At 42.9% G+C, this 21,738-nt stretch overlaps 1 protein-coding gene across 1 annotated transcript in view; it reads left to right on the forward strand.

The window, feature by feature from the left end:
* APOLTP (apolipoprotein lipid transfer particle homolog) overlaps window positions 1–7,651 on the forward strand; it is a 331,079-nt gene extending 323,428 nt beyond the window's left edge. The window contains exon 74 of the mRNA XM_083153345.1: window positions 7,214–7,651. Within this exon, the coding sequence (XP_083009471.1) occupies window positions 7,214–7,218 (5 nt within the window). The 3' untranslated portion in view covers window positions 7,219–7,651. The remainder of the gene's footprint in view (window positions 1–7,213) is intronic.
* The last annotated feature ends 14,087 nt before the right edge of the window (window positions 7,652–21,738 follow it).

Here is a 21,738-nt window from a genome sequence, read left to right on the forward strand (position 1 = left end):
AAATAATTATATATACCTGGAAAAGGCAGGGGGCTGGCATAAGAAAAATGCAGGGAGATATACAGTATTGGCGGGTGCCCTCCAAAGGTGCACCCGCAGGACGCCGATGTCCTAAGATACTTGCGGGGTGAGGCGGCACTCCAGTCATAAAAAAATACTGAAAACCGAAACTTGGTAGACAATATGTCAGCACCTTTTATGTGGTAACCTAAGTTTACCACACCATATACTCCTTCTACAAATCATGCAACACAATAGTAACCCCTTATACTGTACAGATGTAGCGGGATTCATCTTTGCAGATGATGGCGATGGCGTCGCCATCGCCATCCCCTGCCCCGCCGCCATCTGTATGCCGGAAGGGGACGCGCGCGCACGAGGTGCGCGCACGTCCCCTTCTGACGGTGCTGCCCTCGGTCGCCCGGTGCCCACACTGGGCGACCGCACCCCCCGCAGTGCCTCGGGTCCCCCCAGCCCCCTCGAGCGGGAGGCGGACAGTATTGCGTCCGCCTCTCCGCCCGGATACTGAGACGCGCGTGCGTGGGTGACGCATGCGTGTCTCAGTCAGATAGAGGCGCCGTGTTGCTGGCGGATCGCCAGCAGCATGTTGCTGGCGGTTCGCCAGCAACAACGAGGCCAGATTCATCTGTACTTGCTTCTTACACATTATGCCACATGGAATGAGACAAAATTCACACCGATTGAGCAAAAATTCACACTATGGCACACAGATTGAGTCAAAATTCACGTTATGCCACACAGATTAAGGCAAAATTCACATTTTGCCACATGGATTGAGCCAAAATACACACTATACCAGGCATGTCCAAACAGTGGCCCTCCAGCTGTTGTGAAACTACACATCCCAGCATGCCTTGACATAGATTTAGCATTCCCTAATTGCAAAACTGTGGCAGTGCATGATGGGACTTGTAGTTTCACAGCTGGAGGGCCATAGTTTGGACATGCCTGCACTATACCAAACAGATTGAGCAATAATGCACAATATGCTTCATAAATAGGGGGCTCTCTGCCCGGCTGTATTCAGAGCACTGCATGTCCCAGTTATTTCAAATAATACCCCTTTCATACCTGAAAATGCAGGGAATATGGTCCCAGGATCATGCAGGGACATTCTCGGACTGGCCCCTTTTACACCAGCCTAGTCCCTGCATTTTCTGGTGTGAGGGGGAGAGAAAACCACCCCCGCCCCCCTTTAAACAACCAGCTATATCTTTGGAACCAACTGACCCATGTACATGTAGCCTTTGAATGATTTTGGTCCAGTGAAACTGGGCCGTTTGGTTCCAGAGACATCTGTCCTCAAACAACATGAACAGCCATGAAATTACATTTCAGAAATGAAAAAAAAAAAATAGTTTTATCTGCAATATCTCTAGAACCAATGAACCCATATGGACCAGCCTGGTATCAGATTGAAGGCCCAGCGATTTGGGTTTGACTGAGATCAACCTCAAGTTTCTGTGATGCTGTAGGGGGAACTGGCAGCCATTGGAACCGGGTGGAGGTCGGAATTAGCGGGTCCGATGTTATCCTATGGGGAAAACGTTCCAGGTTTGCCTGGCGGTATCTCCGGTTCCCGGGGGGCTAGCGACGCAGGGCTGGTCTCGTTGGAAAGCCCTGACCCTCAGCTACAAAATTGGCCTATTTGGAGAGTGGACCTGGAGCTATAGCTCCATCAGGCCCATTCTTAATCCGGCTCTGAACCTATGTCACAGTTGCCTACCCTCCTGCAGAATGCAGGAGACTCCCTGAAATAGCAGCAATCTCCCTCATTTCCCCTAGCCCACATTACACTGTTACATTTTTTGTGGAAAAAAGGAATGAGACAGACACATTTACATTGAATCATCAACACCATTCCCCAGCACTTTACCAAGTATAGTAGCTCTTACTAACTGCTTTGGGGCTCATCTACATTTGGATGTAAGTCATTTTAAAATTTTCCTCTCAGATGTAGCAGTACACACCCACGCTTCTAGGTGCCACGTTCACAATCTCTTTTCACAATCTCTCCATATATGGAACTAGACACGCCCTTTCAGTGGAGCATGACACGCTCCCTAAGGGGGACGCTTTGCAAAATTCCACCTACCACCTACCATCTCCCTGAAATTAGTTTTCAAAAGTAGACAAGTATGACCTATGTAGAACAAATGACATTTTATTAAAAATGTAAAATATTTTTCATTGGCTATATGTATTCATTTACATCAGTTGAGTTACAGTGGATGGCAGATACTCGCTGACTGAGAGACACCATGATGATATTGCTGGAATGGGAATGTTATAATGGTTAAGGAAAACACCTCAGAATCTAGCGGTCTCCGGTCTGGGACTGCAGTGTTGGCATTTGCTACTTACAGTGTAGTTGTGTCTGTCACATAGACAGTTATTGCTTGGTACTGTACTTGAGTCTCCAGTTGGCCGTAGTCTCGACCATAACATCACTGTTCTCCATTCTACAGCTGTCACAAGCAGCACTTTCTTCAAATAAAGTCCTCTCTGTAGGACTGAAGCTCAACAAACGAATTGTGACATGCTTAAATATGCACATTTCACTTTACAAAGTGGAATCCAAATATTTGTTTTACCTTGTATTGAACTACTGTAGATAATGAACGGTGAGTTAATGCTGATCTTATTCAGTACTCTTGTTATACTACTTCCTGCTTCTGTTTCTCTTTCCTCATAACGGGCTGGTTACAATGTCACAATGTACAGGGAGCTTGTGGATTACAGCATGCTGTGCATGCACCACAGAAGGAAGTCTCCATTGCGCATGTGCCTGGTTAGGTATCTGCACATGGATGTGATCACTAGTGCACAGGTTCTTAAACTCAGTCCTCAGGAACCCATACCCAGTGCATGTTTTGCTGGTCTCCTCACAGAATCACAAGTGAAATTCTTAGCTCCACCTGTGTCAATGAGTAATGAATGCACCTGTGCACCTGCCGGGTGACCTGGAAAACATGAATTGTGTGGGGTTCTGAGGACCGAGTTTGAGAACCCCTGCTAGTGCATCTATCTATACCATACTTACCTACTTTTTATTTCTCCTCTCTGGGAGTCAGAGGGGCAGGATGAGGTGAAATCACAAAGCCCTGCCCCCATGGCAGTCAAAGGAGGCAATTCACAGGTCCCTGGATTGAGGGGCTAAAATGACCCCCTGCACCCCCTTCTACGCTGTCCTAAATGCCAATTTTTGCGGACCTGCAAAAATCGGTATTTAGGACAGCGTAGAAGGTTGTGCAGGGGGCTGCGTGGCTGGTGCAGGAGTCTTGCCCACCTTCCCTAGGGTCCGGGAGTGGGACCCAATTTTCATGAGCCTTCTGGCTATTCCGGTAGGGTAGGCAAGCCTGATCTATCCTCAGACCTTGCTTTCTGTGAAATAGGCCTTTTTTGTCAGTAATCAAGCTGCAGCCACGCTGATTATACAAATCTCTTCTGCCCTGTGTGTGTCATGTATGTAGGCCCACTGTCCTGCCTTTTTTCGTAGCATTGGGGCAGAGATGAGACATCTGGTTTTCCCAGATCTTTTGCACTGAGCATGGGATTGATGTAAGTCCCTATATTAATGCTGACAGCTACGAAAGTAAGTACAGTGGGTGGGATAGGCTGCTACATGCAGTCACAGGGATAGTTAGTATACAATAGTAGATTTTCACATTAGCTTACACTAATAAGAAGTCTTCCATGGCCAGACAGCCGCTGTCCAGATCTGCCCCCTCTATGGTGGCTTCCATAGTGATACATAAGGACAGGAAATAATAAAAGTTACAGGGCCAGATGCACTAAGCTTCAAAAGTGATAAAATGGAGAGTGATAAACTACCAACCAATCAGCTCCTAATTACCATATCACAGACTGTGTTTGAAAAATGTCAGTCAGGAGCTGATTGGTTGGTTGTTTATCACTCTCCATTTTATCACTTTTGAAGCTTAGTGCATCTGGCCTAATATGAGGAAAGTGGGGACTTATAAGCGGCTGGTTACCTGCACCCACAAATGGCCACAAGAAGTTTGTTGTATGAACCAGAACATAGGAATATCAGCTCTTCTTTATGATCAGGTCTTTTTCTTACAAGTGGCAGCTACTGTATTTTTTAAGTCCATGTCAAGTAAGTGTAGTTACAGTAATGTCCGTACTGGACACTAGTGGTGGTATATAGACATTTTCTGTATGAGCATTCATTTCTGTTCTGCAGCAGCGGGTGCCGGACGGCTCCCCGACAGTCGGGATTCCGACAGTCATTCCTCCGACGTCGGAATCCCGACTGCTCCCTTGTGGGGGTCCACGACCCCCATAGAGGGAGAATAAAATAGGTGGCGAGCGCAGGTGAGAGCAGCGAGCCCGCAAGGGGCTTCATTGCGCTCCCCCCGCTGTGCAGTCGGGATTCCGACGCCTGACTAATGACTGTCGGAATCCCGACTGTGGGGCTAATATACCACACCCGCAGCAGGTCAGGGATGGTGGAGACCAGACACCTTCTATACTTTTCAAAATGAAGAAAATATTATTTGGAAAAAAAGATAAATGATAATTGGTATAAAGGGTTTATTTGTTATTTATCACTTTTGTGGTTTAGTCTTTTAATTATACTGCTCAACCTTAAAACACCTCTCCCTTAAAGGCAGGTGGAGTAGTTCCAATATCACTGGGGTGGGAAAGGCTGTCTGATATTGGAACTACTCCACCTGCCTTTAAGGGAGAGGTGTTTTAAGGTTGAGCAGTATAATTAAAAAACTAAACCACAAAAGTGATAAATAATAAATAAACCCTTTATACCAATATCACACTGTTTTTGGGCTAGATTCTCTAAGCTTCAAAAGTGATAAAATGGAGAGTGATAAACAGCCAGCCAATCAGCTCCTACCTGCCATGTCACAGACAGGAGCTGATTGGCTGGCTGTTTATCACTCTCCATTTTATCACTTTTGAAGCTTAGAGAATCTGGCTCTTTAACTTATAACCAAGGCTAAATTAAGCAGTGATTTAAAATAATAGCATTAAAGTTAATTTAATTAAGAGGTGGTGCTAATTGGTTAGAATTGTAGACTTTGATGGGAAATGCACAGTGCACGTCTTTGAGGATTTTTCCAATTCTCCGTACATAGGGCCTGATTCAGAGGTGGACACAATGCGCTATTATCTGCGGTTGCCCATTGGCCACTTTATGTAGATGCTGCTACAAAGACCTTTACTTATGTACATCCATGCATGTACAAGGACTGGGAAGCCCACTGTCAGCATATCCTATCTATCATGTCATCTCATGGAGTTATGGAAGGCAAAACATACCTGCTATACTTGATAATATGTAGATCAGGGTTGCCGACCCTCCCGGAATTTGCGGGAGTCTCCCGAAAATCGGGTCCTTCCTCCCGGCCCCCGGAAGGGTGGGCAACCCTCCCGGAATCAGGGGGACCCCCACTGAGCCCCCCGATCACGGCATTTATATGCCGCAATCCGCGGGTCTCAGTAGAGGGGGCGGAGCTAAAACGGCACAATCGTGCCGTTTTAGCCCCGTCCCCTCCATGGATATCAGTTATTTAGTCTATTTCCCAGAATGGGGGCGGGGCTTAATGACGTCACGGTTAAGCCCCGCCCCCAAAACATCGTAATGAAAGATTCCTCTCCGGGCTTCTCCCGGAGAGGATTTTCTGAAAGTCGGCAACCCTGATGTAGATGTGGCCGCCATCATCCTTCCTGCTACAGTGTCACATGTGCGGCCACATCGTGATTGTGACTAGATATGCCCACGTGGCACCTGTTCATCTGAGAGAGCACACCCATGCTATCTTATAAATCACAGATGCATACACAGTAAACAGCCATAGACTGCTAGTGGTAAGGACTCATCAGTATGTCTGTCTGTGTGTGTGTATGTATTTACCAATCATCCTAAATAAAGGGTAGTTAGACCTGAATTTGGCTTGTCTGCTTTAAGCATAAACGCTGTATTTCTAATATACTTCTTTCATACCTATTTAATGGTGTTTTCCATGATTTCTTGATTCTGCAACAATACCTTCCTTTACTCTCCAATAGTGGGACAGCAATATGTTGCTGAATGCAGTGTGTGCCAGCCACTCCAGAAGAGTGGAGGCATGGCCAATACCAAGATTTTCCTCATTCACTGTGTGACAATCGGGGACCACCATCCCAGTCTAATATGTGGGACTGGTGTGGTTTGAAGTTACTAAAACGCCACTTAATAGTAGTAACTAGATTTGATATAAGGGGAATATCTTATTATCCTATTATAGCTTCGGCTATTAATGTGGTATCCAATAAGCGTCCATTTTTATCAGCTGAATATGGACCCGCGATCAAGCAAAAACATAATTGGGTACTTATGTAGTAACTGGGCTGCCGATTTTTTGATTGTATGCCTTAAGTTAAGGCATACAATCAGATGCGATGCGATGCGATATCGCATCGCATCGCATCCGATATCGCATCCGATATCGGATGCGATGACCCGATTTTTCCATAGGAATCAATGTTAAAATGATTCCTATGGAAAAATGGGTCCTTTTCATACCCCTACTATCCAAGTGGGCATGGAGTTGGATATAAACCTGTGGCGAGCGTAGCGAGCCACCGAGCCCGAAGCGTGGCGAGCGAAGCGAGCCCCGCGAGGGGACGGTATTCGTCCCCTCGCGGGGCTCGCTTCGCTCGCCACGCTTCGGGCTCGGTGGCTCGCTACGCTCGCCACAGGTTTATATCCAACTCCATGCCCACTTGGATAGTAGGGGTATGAAAAGGACCCATTTTTCCCATTGAATTCCATGTTAAAATGGACTCAGTCCATTTTAACATTGATTCCTATGGAAAAATCGGGTCATCGCATCGCATCGCATCGCATCGAATCGCATGGTCGCATGCGATGCGATGCGATCTCCCGATCCGACCCGATTTAGAAATCGGCAGCCCAGTTACTACATAAGTACCCATAATTGTTATCACAGGTCCCAGCAGCTGCTTGTCATGCCTTAGGCATGTAAAGCACAATTCCAAATGATAGCAGTTATACGGAGAAGGGAGTTATAGCAGTTATACGGAGAAGGGACACCGGCATCGCGCTAATAGGATAGCCCCGACCAAATCTGTTAGCAGCTGATCGTAGGATATCCACATTAGTCCTTTAATATTTTTTTTACTAATGTTGTTTTTATTTTCTTTGCAGTGTGAATTTTGCGCCCATCCACAGGAGCAGTGACTGTCTATTGTCTGAGAAGCAATAACACACTAAGTGCCTATACGTGACCTTTGTAAGAACTTGATATATTTACGAAAAGGACATGAAGTAATTCTTAACTAACCGATTCAGTACAGGGTAGATAAATGAATGTATTTAATATTTAACCCCTCTACAAGTGTTCTGCTGTACCACAGTTTATTTTTAATAAATATTTTTTTTCATATGAAACAGGCTCGGTTAATGAAACGTCATAATCAATTGGCATGAATAGAATAGAACTTTTTGATAGGTTTTATTTTCTTTAATTAATAAACATGAGGTTACGCAAGCCAGCTGCCACAGCCTACCAGGTGGCCAGAAATCTCAGTCGGAAGGCCTTCCCGAAATGGCTTCATATTGTAAGTCACTTGATGTCTGCGTCTATTCTTCTGATAAGGCAGCACCTGTACTTCACATGTAGAGTATGGGTCCTACAAATGTGCAAAGTTCCGAACATCAGTATTTTGTGACGTGGGCAGCAATAACAACAGGACCTACAATCTGACCCATTTTGTCTCTCTTCTCCTAGCTAATTGTGAGCAAAGCATCTTGCATCGCATTGGAAAGGTACTCTGTACTTTTGCATTTATCAAACTTTACGAAGATCCAAGAATGGAGGTCTAAGCAATAAATTCTGGGAGCATGGCGTGATAATAGTATTTGTCAGGCCCTGCTTCCATTGCACAATGCCAAGAATAGCTCCTCGGGCCCTGTCCTCAGCCATGTAAAATACCGGGGAAGTAAGAGGAAGACATGGTCATACAAGCATTCAGCTCAGCGTAAATGTACTGCAGCAAAGCTATTAGGTTAGGTACACACAAAAATGATATGGGATCGGGGCTGATGGCACGACTGATGGAACAAGATGTCAGTTGGCCATACACACTGAATGATATAGTGTGCTATATCATACATTAGCTACAGTCAGCCACCATATTGTTCCATTAGTTGAGTAGCACAGCAGATGGGATGACCCCAGTGTCGGCAGGTGGGAGAGCGTGTTAGTGGGTACACCCTACACAATGTGCATGATACATTGGCCTGAACCATGGGATCAGATGACATATCACATTGGGTGTGCCCAGCCATAGTCGCACATGGTCACACCATTGGAGGTAAGTAAGGGGGTAGATGCACAGTACATAAAATATAGAGAACAGTCCAAGTCCTGGATCCAAAGAATATGAGTGTTACTGGGGCATGGATGCCATACTAGTTGCTCTGGACTAATCAGAAACAGGAGAATTAATATATTTTCTTTAGAATATCATACAGTACACTCTATTTCACAGAATAACTTTCCATGTTCTAAGTACAAAGGCAAGCATTAGAGGAGTGCTCCTTCTGGTAAGAATGAATAGGCAATTGTAAATGTTATATAGATGTCTAATTAGCTTAGGGGTGTCGTTTACACACAAAAAAGACTGTGGAAATGGGGGCATGGCCTGCAGCTCCCAGTGCACTGGGCATGCCCTCATAGTCAGGGAAGCCGAGAGATGGAAGGAGCGGGTACTAATTACCCAGGCCTGGATTGATAGAGGGGCCAGGCGGGGGCCCTGGTCCAACCCCCCTTCCTCCCTCCCAAGCAGTAGCCGCATGAGCTCTCACGCTGTCAGCACAGCACATGCTGTAGAATGTGCTGTGCTGCTAAGCAGGGAGTAGGGGGTGATAACACTCCCCCCTCAACTGGTTTAAAGGCTTTTTCATTTTTCCCCCATGATTAGGTCAGGCCCCCAACATTTTACCAGGCCCAGCATACCTCTTGGCAGCCCTGCTCCTAGTGATGAAAATGGGAGCATGGCTCACAATTGGGACAAACCCACAAGGCCACACCAACTTGTGGGAGTGCGTGGAAGTCACGCTTTAACTGTTAAAGTTTGGAGGTATGCAATGTATCTCAGTACATTTTGTAGTGTCATAGTGACATAGGGCCTTATTTAGATCTGAGCTCAGTACAAATTTGTTTGGAAAATGGGCAAAACCATGTGCACTGCAGGTGCGGCAGATGCAACCTGTGCAAACAGAGTTAGATTTGTGTTAGTTATTTTGTTTCTGTGCAGGGTAAATACTGGCTGCATTATTTTTATACTGCAATTTAGATTTCAGTTTCAGCACACCCCACCCAAATTTAACTCTCTTTGCACCGGTAACATCTGCTCTTCCTGCAGTGCACATGGTTTTGCCCATTTTCCAAACAAATTTGTACTGAGCTCAGATCTGAATAAGGCTCATAGTCCTGTCGTCCTTTATTTATGCATTAGAGAACCAAGTGCCGCACCCATCTACCCTATGAAAATGCTTGCTTGAAGCTGTGGGGCACCGGTGGAAGCAATTTCGTGCAGTTCGAGTGCCGGTGTATATATATATATATATATATATATATATATATATATATATATATATATATAGATAGAGAGAGAGAGAGAGAGAGAAAACCTTGAAAAAAATCGCACTCATTGGAGTATGTAATAATGCAGGGTGCCGGTCAGAAAAATAGACAACAAATTCTTGCTAAGTATCCAAGCTGCAAGCAGCAAAGTCATAGAGTAAGTGGGCCAGCAACACCAAGTTAATTAATATATGGCTCCTTTTAGTTCAACATCAGCCAGATGTATCCATCAAAACATTCCCCTTGCTTGAATGGGGACAAAAAGCATAACAGTCAACGATACCGTTTCGTTGTACATAGCACCTTCATCCTGGACTGCTCAAACAATAAATGACACAGCCTGGCTATATATAGGGCTGGACAACATAGTTCAGCCCTAAAACACAAATGAAACACACCTGTATAATGTCATAAATCATTACCTGCAAGCCGGTCACGATTACAATCTCCCTGCGGAAGTCCATGTATGGATCTTCCGTAACTGCGCACAGGGAATTCCTCCCTGGACTATTGAGCCCGTGACACGCAGCGTGATCCGTGTGACACGCATTGCGTCAGTACGTCAGCCGGGGTTCAAGAAAAAGACGGGAGTGTAAATACAGCAGCTCCATACGTCTGACCCGTGGCGTGGAACGCACGACGCTGCCCACCAATGCGGAAGTGTCTGTGCATAGCGCTGAAATTAGCATGTATTGCATGACAGACACATGTATACACATGGGGCAATAAAGAGAGATCAGATCAGTTACCGGCTTTCAGGAGATATGTTAAATACAACAATAATGAAGACATGGTTGAAAAAATGAAGACATGGTTGAATAAAAGTACATGATAAAGTAAGAAAAAATAAAAATAAGAGTGATAAAAAATAATAAAAAAGACAAAAATGAAAAATGCTCTATAATTCAGATGAAAAAAGGGTCAATGAAGATCACAAAAGGTCAAGAAAGGTCAAAAAGGATCAGAAAAAGTGTCTGATCCACTGAAGGTGGGGAGATGTTTCAAAAAATCAGACATGGGGGGCATTGGTTTAGGAATAGGCCTAAATAAATGGGGACATGGTGAATTCCTCATTCAACCTCAATGGAGAGAGGGTCTTTAATTTGTAGATCCAAAGGTTCTCCTTTTGTAGTAGCAGTCTATGCCTGTCACCGCCTCTTCGTAATGGCGGTACATGGTCCAGTGGCATAAACTTAAAGTCTTTCATAAGGTGTTTTTCCTTGGCAAAATGCCTTGCCACTGGAGGTGTATCCCTGTCCACTTTGAACGGTGCTTTTTAATTGACGATCTGTGGAGCGTGATTCTTTCTTTGACCATGCGAATGGTTTTGCCGATGTAAAGTTTTTTACAAGGGCATAGGATGGCATAGATGACGTATTTACTCTCACAGTCAAGACGATGGTTAATTTTATATTGGACTGAAGTTTCAGGATGGATAAATGATTCACCCGTGTGAAGATGGGCACAATTTACTCCAATCATACTCCAATCATACTCCAATGAGTGCGATTTTTTTCAAGGTTTTCTCTGTATCTCCATTTGTTTGGGACTGAAATTGCACCGTGACTGATTATACAAGTATATTTAGATTACTATTGTATTGTGTCATAGATATCTCTTGACATAAATAGCATGGAACCTGAGGTGGGTGACCTCACGGGAACAAAACGCTTTTTAGAGAAAGATATATCTAAAATTCTCTTTACTGATACGTCCGAATTATGTTTTGATGTGGATAGCCCTGCTGATGTATATGCTGATCTATCAAAATTGAGAAAAAGATTAGTTGAATTGGAGCTTCATGGCCTCAAAATTTCTCAATATCATAAAGATAAATTAATACCACGCGGCTTCCGCATCCGTAATCAACCCACTATCGGACGCAGTAGTCCAGATTTTTGTCGTCAATGGTGCATGATTTTAAATCAATGTAGTTTGGACCTAATGGTCCTAGTGGTCCAACAAGTGAACACAGAGTTTTCCACTCTGCAAAGTCAGATAGCAGAGTGTGAGAGTGGAGGTTTGGATGCACTAAAATCAGACGAGGTGGGCAATTGGCTTAACAAGCTCACTGAAGGTGTAGAAACCTTCAAATCTGAATTGTTGAGCTTTAAAAAATCCAAATGCAGAAAAGTCCATGAGGATTACAAAGAACTGCGTGTGTATCCTTGGCTCAACAAACAAAATACAAGCCGCCCCTGGCGCAATACCCAGGGTAACAGGAAAAGATTTGATAGGCGCTATACTGATATTGATAGCCACACTTCACAAAGCGACTCAGACCAACTGAGTAAAACTAGAAGGCCTTTTTTTCGCGAATGAGTACAAACCCGCAGCAGGAAAAAAAGCCCAGAAGACCCTGTAGAAGGGGCGGCCTAAGCACAAAAAGACAAGAAGGCAGGTCTCAGCGAGGCAACCGGAACTAGTTGTATTCAATCTATCGAAGTATACACCCACCATTGATGAAATGGCAGTCCTATCCAAGGGCCTTACCTTTGTTCAGACCTACCAACAAAAGCCATTTGGGTTTGAAATTGAATTCTACAAATTCCGCAGGCAATTAAATCTAATGGATTTTTATGACAAAAAGGGGGACTTGTCAACTGGTCCTGTTTCTAGGTTTAAACCTAAAAGTGTCTTCGACCCACCCACGGTGAATCCCTCCATTGAAACATTTTGCAGAGTTGTCAAGAATGAAGTTTTGCCCAAGTTTGGCAAGAAGAAATACTTCCAGTCTAATTTGACTAAAAATGAGACTACAGCCATTAAATCACTACTCGAGAATAATGAAATAGTCATCCGCCCCGCCGATAAAGGCGGGGGAATAGCGATTATGGATCGCTCCGCGTATGTTGCTGAGGTCATGAGACAGCTGCAAGATGCATTCTGTTATAGGAAACTTGCCTATGACCCCACCGTACCCTATAAAAAAGAAATCAATGCTATTTTCGATATGGGATTCACAAATGGGTGGATTGATGAGCCGACCATGTATTTTTTGAAACAGGAATTCCCCATTATTCCTTTAATGTACATTTTACCTAAAGTTCACAAGAGCTTGGTCTCCCCACCCGATTATATCATCAATGGGCTCTTTATGTCAGCCCCTCTCCCAATACGTCGATTACCACCTGCAGGGAGTGGTCCAGGCTACGCCTTATTACATTAAAGACACTACGGACTTTCTTGTCAAACTAAAAAAGTTTGGAGTATCGCCATTTGGCTGCTTACTGGTGACTCTTGATGTGAGCAGCTTATACACCAATATAATGAAGGATGAAGGGATAGCTGCCACTCGAGATATGATCACCAACAACCCTAACTACAAGGGACCTCCAGTTGAGTACCTGCTACAATTGATGTGGTTAATTCTGCAAAATAATTACTTTTTGTTCAACAATGCCTTTTAATTGCGATGTACAGGTACGGCCATGGGGTCAAATATGGCCCCGGCCTATGCCAACCTGTACATGCATAGGTGCGAACTTGAGCATATCATAAACAATCCAGAATTTTCACCGTATATCGCATTATATATGCGATATATCGACGACTTATTCCTCGTTTGGATTGGAGACCAGGAGATGTTAGAGAATTTCGTCAAACACCTCAAAAATTTACCAGGGCTTATAAGATTCACCTGCAACAGTAGTCCTGTATCCATTGACTTTCTGGATGTGACCATTAGCATACAAGATGGATGTTTTACCACCAGAATTTTTCGAAAAAGCACGGATAAAAACACCCTGCTACTATCCTCAAGTTTCCATCCCCAACCCCTCAAGAAGGGGCTACCATTTTCCCAGCTCCTAAGAGTTGTGCGAATAACATCGGAGCAAAATGAGTTAAGTGAGGCTTTGCACACCATGGGCACCAAGTTTATTGAACGTGGCTACGATAAACATGAAGTGGCAACTGCAACCCAAAAATGTTTGGAGCTCTGTCGTGAGGATTTGCTGACCCAGGAAAACAGGAGTAAAGATCAACCAAAAGTAACTTTTTCGAGTACCTTTTCCACATTCTCGCCCATCATACGGGAAGCTATTCAAATAAATTGGAAGATCATCAGCACAGATCCCATCCTAGGTCCATCTTGTCAGGAACCTCCACGTTTTTGTTCCAAAAGGAGCAAGAATATTAAGGATAGGGTAACGTACTCGGACGTTAGCCCAATAAAGAACCCGGGCTCCAGCTGGCTCCAACTTCGCAATGGTGCATTTAGATGCATGAAGTGCGTAAATTGTGCCCATCTTCACACGGGTGAATCATTTATCCATCCTGAAACTTCAGTCCAATATAAAATTAACCATCGTCTTGACTGTGAGAGTAAATACGTCATCTATGCCATCCTATGCCCTTGTAAAAAACTTTACATCGGCAAAACCATTCGCATGGTCAGAGAAAGAATCGCGCTCCACAGATCGTCAATTAAAAAAGCACTGTTCAAAGTGGACAGGGATACACCTCCAGTGGCAAGGCATTTTGCCAAGGAAAAACACCTTATGAAAGACGTTAAGTTTATGCCACTGGACCATGTACCGCCATTACGAAGAGGCGGTGACAGGCATAGACTGCTACTACAAAAGGAGAACCTTTGGATCTACAAATTAAAGACCCTCTCTCCATTGGGGTTGAATGAGGAATTCACCATGTCCCCATTTATTTAGGCCTATTCCTAAACCAATGCCCCCCATGTCTGATTTTTTGAAACATCTCCCCACCTTCAGTGCATCAGACACTTTTTCTGATCCTTTTTTGACCTTTCTTGACCTTTTTTGATCTTCATTGACCCTTTTTTCATCTGAATTATAGAGCATTTTTAATTTTTGTCTTTTTTATTATTTTTTATTTTTTCATTATTATTCTTATTTTTATTTTTTCTTACTTTATCATGTACTTTTATTCAACCATGTCTTCATTTTTTCACCCATGTCTTCATTATTGTTGTATTTAACATATCTCCTGAAAGCCGGTAACTGATCTGATCTCTCTTTATTGCCCAATGTGTATACATGTGTCTGTCATGCAATACACGCTGATTTCAGCGCTATGCACAGACACTTCCGCATTGGTGGGCAGCGCCGTGCGTTCCACGCCGCAGGTCAGACGTATGGAGCTGCTGTATTTACACTCCCGTCTGTTTCCTGGACCCCGGCTGACGTACTGACGCAATGCATGTCATGTGGATCACACTGCGTGTCACGGGCTCAATATGTCCAGGGAGGGATTCCCTGTGCGCAGTTACGGAAGATCCATACATGGACTTCCGCAGGGAGATTGTAATCGTGACCGGCTTGCAGGTAATGATTTATGACATTATACAGGTGTGTTTCATTTGTGTTTTAGGGCTGAACTATGTTGTCCAGCCCTATATATAGCCAGGCTGTATCATTTATTGTTTGAGCAGTCCAGGATGAAGGTGCTATGTACAACGAAACGGTATCGTTGACTGTTATGCTTTTTGTCCCCATTCAAGTAAGGGGAATGTTTTGATGGATACATCTGGCTGATGTTGAATTAAAAGGAGCCATATATTAATTAACTTGGTGTTGCTGGCCCACTTACTCTGTGACTTTGCTGCTTGCAGCTTGGATACTTAGCAAGAATATATATATATATATATATATATATATATATATATATATATATATATATACAGTATATAGCACTGGTGCACTTTACTTATTACATTCTTCTTGGCATAATTTTACAGTTACAGTGTATATATATATTTATTTATATATATATATATATACATACAATGTCATAATGGCACATCCCTTGTTATGCACACTAGGTAGAATTCTACTCTGTGCTATGGATACCTGCAAAGTGCCTCATCCCTTCCGCAGTTCCCAGAATCTGTACCTGCTGTGTGATTTCTAATGTTCTGATGCTGGGTCTAGTTCTCAAAATTCTTATTCGTTGTTTGGACAACTACATTGTACTACTTATTCTGGTTATTTATGCTTGCTGTCATTCTTAGAATATGTTCTTATTTTGTATGAATACAGATAACAACTTAATATCACTTCTCCTATTCTGCACAAAGTTTCTCATGCTCCATTTTCTGCCAGTTATAAGTTACTGAGCCATGTCTCTGTTTATGTGAACAAACAAAGAAAAGTTGAATTCAAATGTATAAAAATGAATATCTGTTACATTAAAAAAAATCATTGCACGCAACAGAAGTCAGTAGGATTATACGTACGTTCATTTGGAATGGTACAATGGAGGCACGGATTGGTCTGTTAAAATTGCAACATCCTAGGTCAAATGGAGGCATTAACCTATTATAAGAAAAAGTTTGAGTCTGTATGCACTGAATATGTATCTGTATCAGGACCAGAGGGCCAGGGGTATGGGGCAGTACAGTGGGTAACTCCGATGAATGTAAATGTCTGGATATACCTAGCAGTTGAACGTATCTTCCCAATCGGTTTAAGAGGAAACTATGGCTGTAAAGGCCATAAGAAAAAGTCGTTGAGAGGGATAGTAGGGCAAAAATGGGCGAGGGGATGGGCACCGCCAAGGGACTGGAATACCTGTATTATATATGCTTGGGGACTGTTCATCCTATGCTCTCTTTCTTTTCTCTGTTCTTTCCCCTATTATAGGTCCCCTGAAGCCAGGGGTTATAAACAGCGATATAAGAGACTGCCCAAGGGGGAAGGAAACGAAATTAGAAGGGGGGAGGTAACAACATGGAGGGAAGGAAGATATAAGATCTATGTGATTAAATGGTGGTAATTTTGGCATGGAACATCAGGGGCATGAATAACAAAGTTAAAAGATCATTAGTATTGAGACAAGTGAAACAATACAACGCCGATGTAACATGTTTAGTGGAGACCCACTTGATGGGTAATAAAGTGTTAGCTCTCAAAAAGCCATGGGTAGGCTGGACATGTCATGCCCCCTTTACTACAACCTCTAGGGGTATTTCAATTTTGGTTAAAAAATCTCTTCCGTTTGTATGCAATCGTAAGGAAATAGACCCACTTGGGCGGTATATCTTTTTGGATTGTAATATATGTTCAAACCACATGTTGTTGATGGCGATCTACATCCCCCCTCCTTTTTCATATGAGGTATTGAGGAAAGCGGTGGGATTCTCGGCTTCAAGCCCAGATACCCCAATAATCTGTATTGGAGATTTCAACAATATTTTAGATGTCCATACGGATAGGTGGAGTAGATCGCCAGCAGCAGGCTGTAGAAACAACAGGGGCTTTGATGAATTTGTCAAGAGTTTGGGGTGGGTTGATCCATGGAGGGAGAGAAACCCAGACTTTGTACAATTCTCATGCTACTCCGCCTCCTTTCAATCATTTTCCAGGATTGACCTGGTATTAATATCGAAAGATCTATTGCCCAATGTTGTAAAAACAGACTATAGGAGCAGGGGGATATCTGACCATTCCCCGGTTTATATAGAGTTGTTGGATGACCGTAGCAGAGAAAATTCATTTTGGAAATTTGATGCAAGATGGATGGAGAAATTAGAGGAGAAAATAGATTTCCAAGAGCAATGGAAAGAGTATTGGGAAATAAATAGAGGTACATCATCGGTTGACATTGTATGGGACTGCTTTAAAGCATATATGAGGGGAGGCTTGAAAAAGGGCATAGGTGAACTAAAGAGGGCAAGCAGAGATAAAATAACCAAGTTGGAAGTAGAGAGCGAAGCTAGGGAAAGACAGTATATTGCTAATAACAATGAAGAACTTAGAAAAAAATGGTTAGAAGCCCAAGATAAATGGATCACCTGCGTAAAGGAAGAGAATGCTAAAATGATGCTGCATAGTTCGCAGATCAGATACGCTACAGCTGATAAATCTGGCAAATTTTTAGCCAATATAGCGCGAGCAGAGTGCCCCTCAAATACCATCATAAAAATAAAAGATAGAAAGGGGGGAGTGGTTTGTGAAAGTAAAGAAATTGCTAATGCCTTTAGAGAATATTTTATGGAATTGTATGAATCCAGAGTAAAATATACTCAGGCAGAGACGGGTGAATTCTTACGTAATATAGGCCTCCCCAGGTTATCACAGGAGGATATGAGAGAGTTGGAAGCCCCCCTCAATATAATTGAAATAAAAGAAGCAATTGCCTCATTACCAAGCTGTAAATCCCCGGGACTGGACGGCATACCTGCCGAAATATATAAAAGATACGCGGAATTTATGGCCCCCTTGTTAGTGGAGTTATTTAATACTAGCTATAGGGAAAATAAACTCCCGAAGTCCATGTCGGAGGCTAAAATAGTGGTTCTGTTGAAATCAGAAAAGGATCCAATATTGTTAGAATCCTACAGGCCAATATCTTTAATAGTCACAGAAGCCAAAATCTTGGCAAAAGTATTCTCTACAAGACTGTATAAACATATAGGGAAAATAGTACACGGGGATCAAACCGGCTTTATGCCGGGGAAGTCAACAGCGGTGAACCTGCGGAAGCTGTTTGTGCACCTGCAGGTCTCTGATGTGGACCGTCGCCTCCCGGTGGTGATGTCGCTCGACGCAGTCAAGGCTTTTGACTCCGTCGAGTGGCAGTACCTCTGGGAGGTGATGCAAGAAATGGGAATAGGACCAGGATTCATAAAATGGATAAAACTGTTATATGCGGCCCCAAGTGCCAAGATGACTGTTAACGGGCATGTCTCACAAGCATTCCCCCTTTTTAGAGGGACTAGGCAGGGGTGCCCCCTTTCACCGGGCTTATTTGCCTTGGCAATTGAGCCATTGGCTTGTATGTTACGGCAACATCCAGGAATAGAGGGTTTGAGGACGGGCAGTAGAGAGGATGTTGTGGCCCTTTATGCCGATGATTTATTAATTTTTTTGGCTAATGGGAGTAAAGCAGCACCATTGGTAATGAGGGAGATTAGGAGATTTGGAGACCACTCAGGCTTCAATATCTTCGCAATAAAATCAAAGGATTCAGGATCCCCATTAGTGGATACTCCATTGAAATGGGTACATATGTTCAAATACCTGGGAGTGTGGGTCTCCCGAACCCCAGGGGAATATAAGGAACTAAATCTTGATCCCTTAGTATCCTACTTAGCCAATAGAATTAAAATGTGGGCAAAATTACCATTGACAGTCTCGGGCAGAGCGAATCTGATAAAGATGATTGTTCTCCCGAAGTTTCTTTACATATTGCTGCATTCACCTCAATACATATATGATGCATTTTTCAGAAAAATAAACAGTATGCTCACAGCTTTTATTTGGAATAACTCCCGTGCTAAAGTAAGACTACAATATTTAACACAAAAAAGAGACAAGGGTGGGTTAGCATTACCTAACTTTAAATTGTATTACATGGCAAGCCAGATGTCACTACTAGTGGACTGAGTTAAACCAGAGGCCCAGAATGAGGGGATAGTGAAGCTAATCTCTCAGACTGAAAGGGGAATCACCCCGGTGCAGAAACTAGTAAGGGGACAAATAAGTAGTAAGGACACACCTATAGTGGCGCAAGCCGTGAAAATTTGGCGAGATGTAAATAAATGGATGGGGTTCTTGGAGTTAGATGAGGAACACCCCCTAAACGATCCGGTGGCCCTGAAAGGGATAAAACATCTCCAAATTGCTAAAGTGTGGGAACCATGGGGGTTGACAGCTATGAGTCAGGTATACGAGGGGGAGATATTTAAATCCTTTAGTCAGATACAGGCGGAATTCTCTGTACCCACTAAGCATTTTTTTAGGTATCTCCAACTGAGAAATGCTTTGGTGGCATATTTCAAGGATAAGCCTCCCAGGTTTGGATCATCCCCATTTAAAAAGATACTTAAGTCAGATAAGAAACATAAATTAATTTCGGTAATTTATAATCATTTATTACTGCTAGATCAGGGTGAGATACAAGAACTACAAGGGCTGAGGGAGAAATGGGAGAAGGACGTGGGGCCGATAGATCCCGATGAATGGTCTATGGCACTGATGGCTGTCCCCAGAGCTACAAGCTCGCTCAGAGTGCAGCAGGTGCAGATGTTTGTGCTCCACAGGGCATATCTAACAACATCAAGATTACTGAAGTTCGGTGCCAGGTCATCTGATGAATGTCCGAAATGAAAATTGTCACCTGGCTCTTTTTATCATCTGATCTGGGGTTGCCCTAAAATACAGTTTTTTTGGGAGAAGGTGATACAAACACTGGTAGACGTGGGTATCGATAGAAGGTATTTAACAGATAGATGCTGCCTGTTGAATATGAGTAATTTGGGGGTCCAAAGGGAGAACAGGGACTTTGTTAATAATGCTTGTGCCCTGGCCAAGGTGATGATTGCAAGGACCTGGTTGGCGGATACTGGTCCAGATTATGAAGGATGGAAGGCACTAATGGAATACACGAGTGAGCATGAGAAATTTATATTCATCTGTAGAAACACATTGAATAAGTTTGTAAAAATTTGGAGTCGGTGGATAGACCGGTAACATTAAAATAAGAAAAGCACATTTAATTAAGGGGATAAAAGATAAACTCCCTCCCCCCCACCCCCCCCCCCCCCCCCACCCCATTTTTTTTTTCTTTTCTCCGTTTTAGCACTGGGTGTATTAATATATAACAAGATGCACAAAATATAAAAGTATAGAAAAGAAAAAAGAAAAAGAGTCTAAAAATAAAGAGTGTAATTATGGGTGTAAGGAATTCCAGAAATCCCCAACCAGAAAATAGGCGAACATAGCTGGCCAGTAAGGGCAACTTATATACATAGAAACGAGGCCCCTGTAAAATCCCTGAGTACGAGATAGAGAGATCTGAACAAAAATGGAAAAGCCCACATGGACCAAGTAAGACAGGTAATAAGTAGCGGAGATAGCCATAAAACATTGGGCCCGGGGAATAGCAGGAAAACTAAAAACGGGATACCCCCTTAAGGCATAATATCAAGATAGCATAAGTGAAGTGTAAAAAAACAAGGTAGAGAGACCGTGATAGAGAGGCAAATGGAGGCTGGACATTTCTGTGTTTATGTGTTTATGTGTTTGTATGTCATGAATGTTAAGTGTTATAAAAATGTGAATTAGTAGATGGAAAATTGGGAATATTGAAATATAGCCACCCTCGGAGAAGGGGAGAGATCAGGGAAACAGTTGGAACTGATAGTGCTCTGTTCCCAGAATTTGAAACTGTCTATTTGTATGAAATGATGTTTGTATGTTCCTTTTTTTATATGTATATCTTCAATAAAAAGTATTTAAAAAAAAAAAAAAAGTTACTGACCCATGTCTCTGTTTATGTGAACAAACAAAGAAAAGTTGAATTCAAATGTATAAAAATGAATATCTGTTACATTAAAAAAAATCATTGCACGCAACAGAAGTCAGTAGGATTATACGTACGTTCATTTGGAATGGTACAATGGAGGCACGGATTGGTCTGTTAAAATTGCAACATCCTAGGTCAAATGGAGGCATTAACCTTCCTAATATTGAATACAGCCATGCCTCCCATCTACATTATCTCTGTATGCTAACACCACTGTGAAATTTACCTTTCTAAACAGGATAACTTAATTGTTTTTCTGCATCGTCATGATGAGGAACTGCCCCTCCCGATACAGAACAACCCATTACTCATGACCACCATTATTATAGTATTATACTTGTTATGCCATAACCAGTCGTTAAACCCTTATGTCTCTTCACCTTCCCTTAGTTTCCAACCCGCAATTTCAGAATGGTGATGCTCAACATCCAATTACTCTGTGGCAACGTCATGGGATTACTAATTTGGGTCAGTTTGTCGATAGAGAGTCTAATAAACCCTGACATTTACACAAACTGGAGACAAATTTCCAATTTCACAGTCCTTCCTATTAGCATTTCTCCAAGCTCAACATTATTTGGCTGGTCTCTCCAGGGTGCTATCGCCCTAGGACTATACCAATCCATTGGACATGTTACTGAGATGGGAAAACACCCCTCTTCTCCATGATGAATTATGTACTGGGTTTGCACAATGGACAGACCACCTTCCTTTGTTAACTACAAAAAAATTGTTGAAAACTTTGGAATCTTCCATTAAATTGGTTCCAGCTGCCTCCTATGTAGAATTGTTTCTCAAT

The sequence above is a fragment of the Crinia signifera genome, chromosome 7, assembly GCF_055691185.1.
Source record: "Crinia signifera chromosome 7, ASM5569118v1, whole genome shotgun sequence".
In the NCBI taxonomy this organism is placed as follows: domain Eukaryota; kingdom Metazoa; phylum Chordata; class Amphibia; order Anura; family Myobatrachidae; genus Crinia; species Crinia signifera.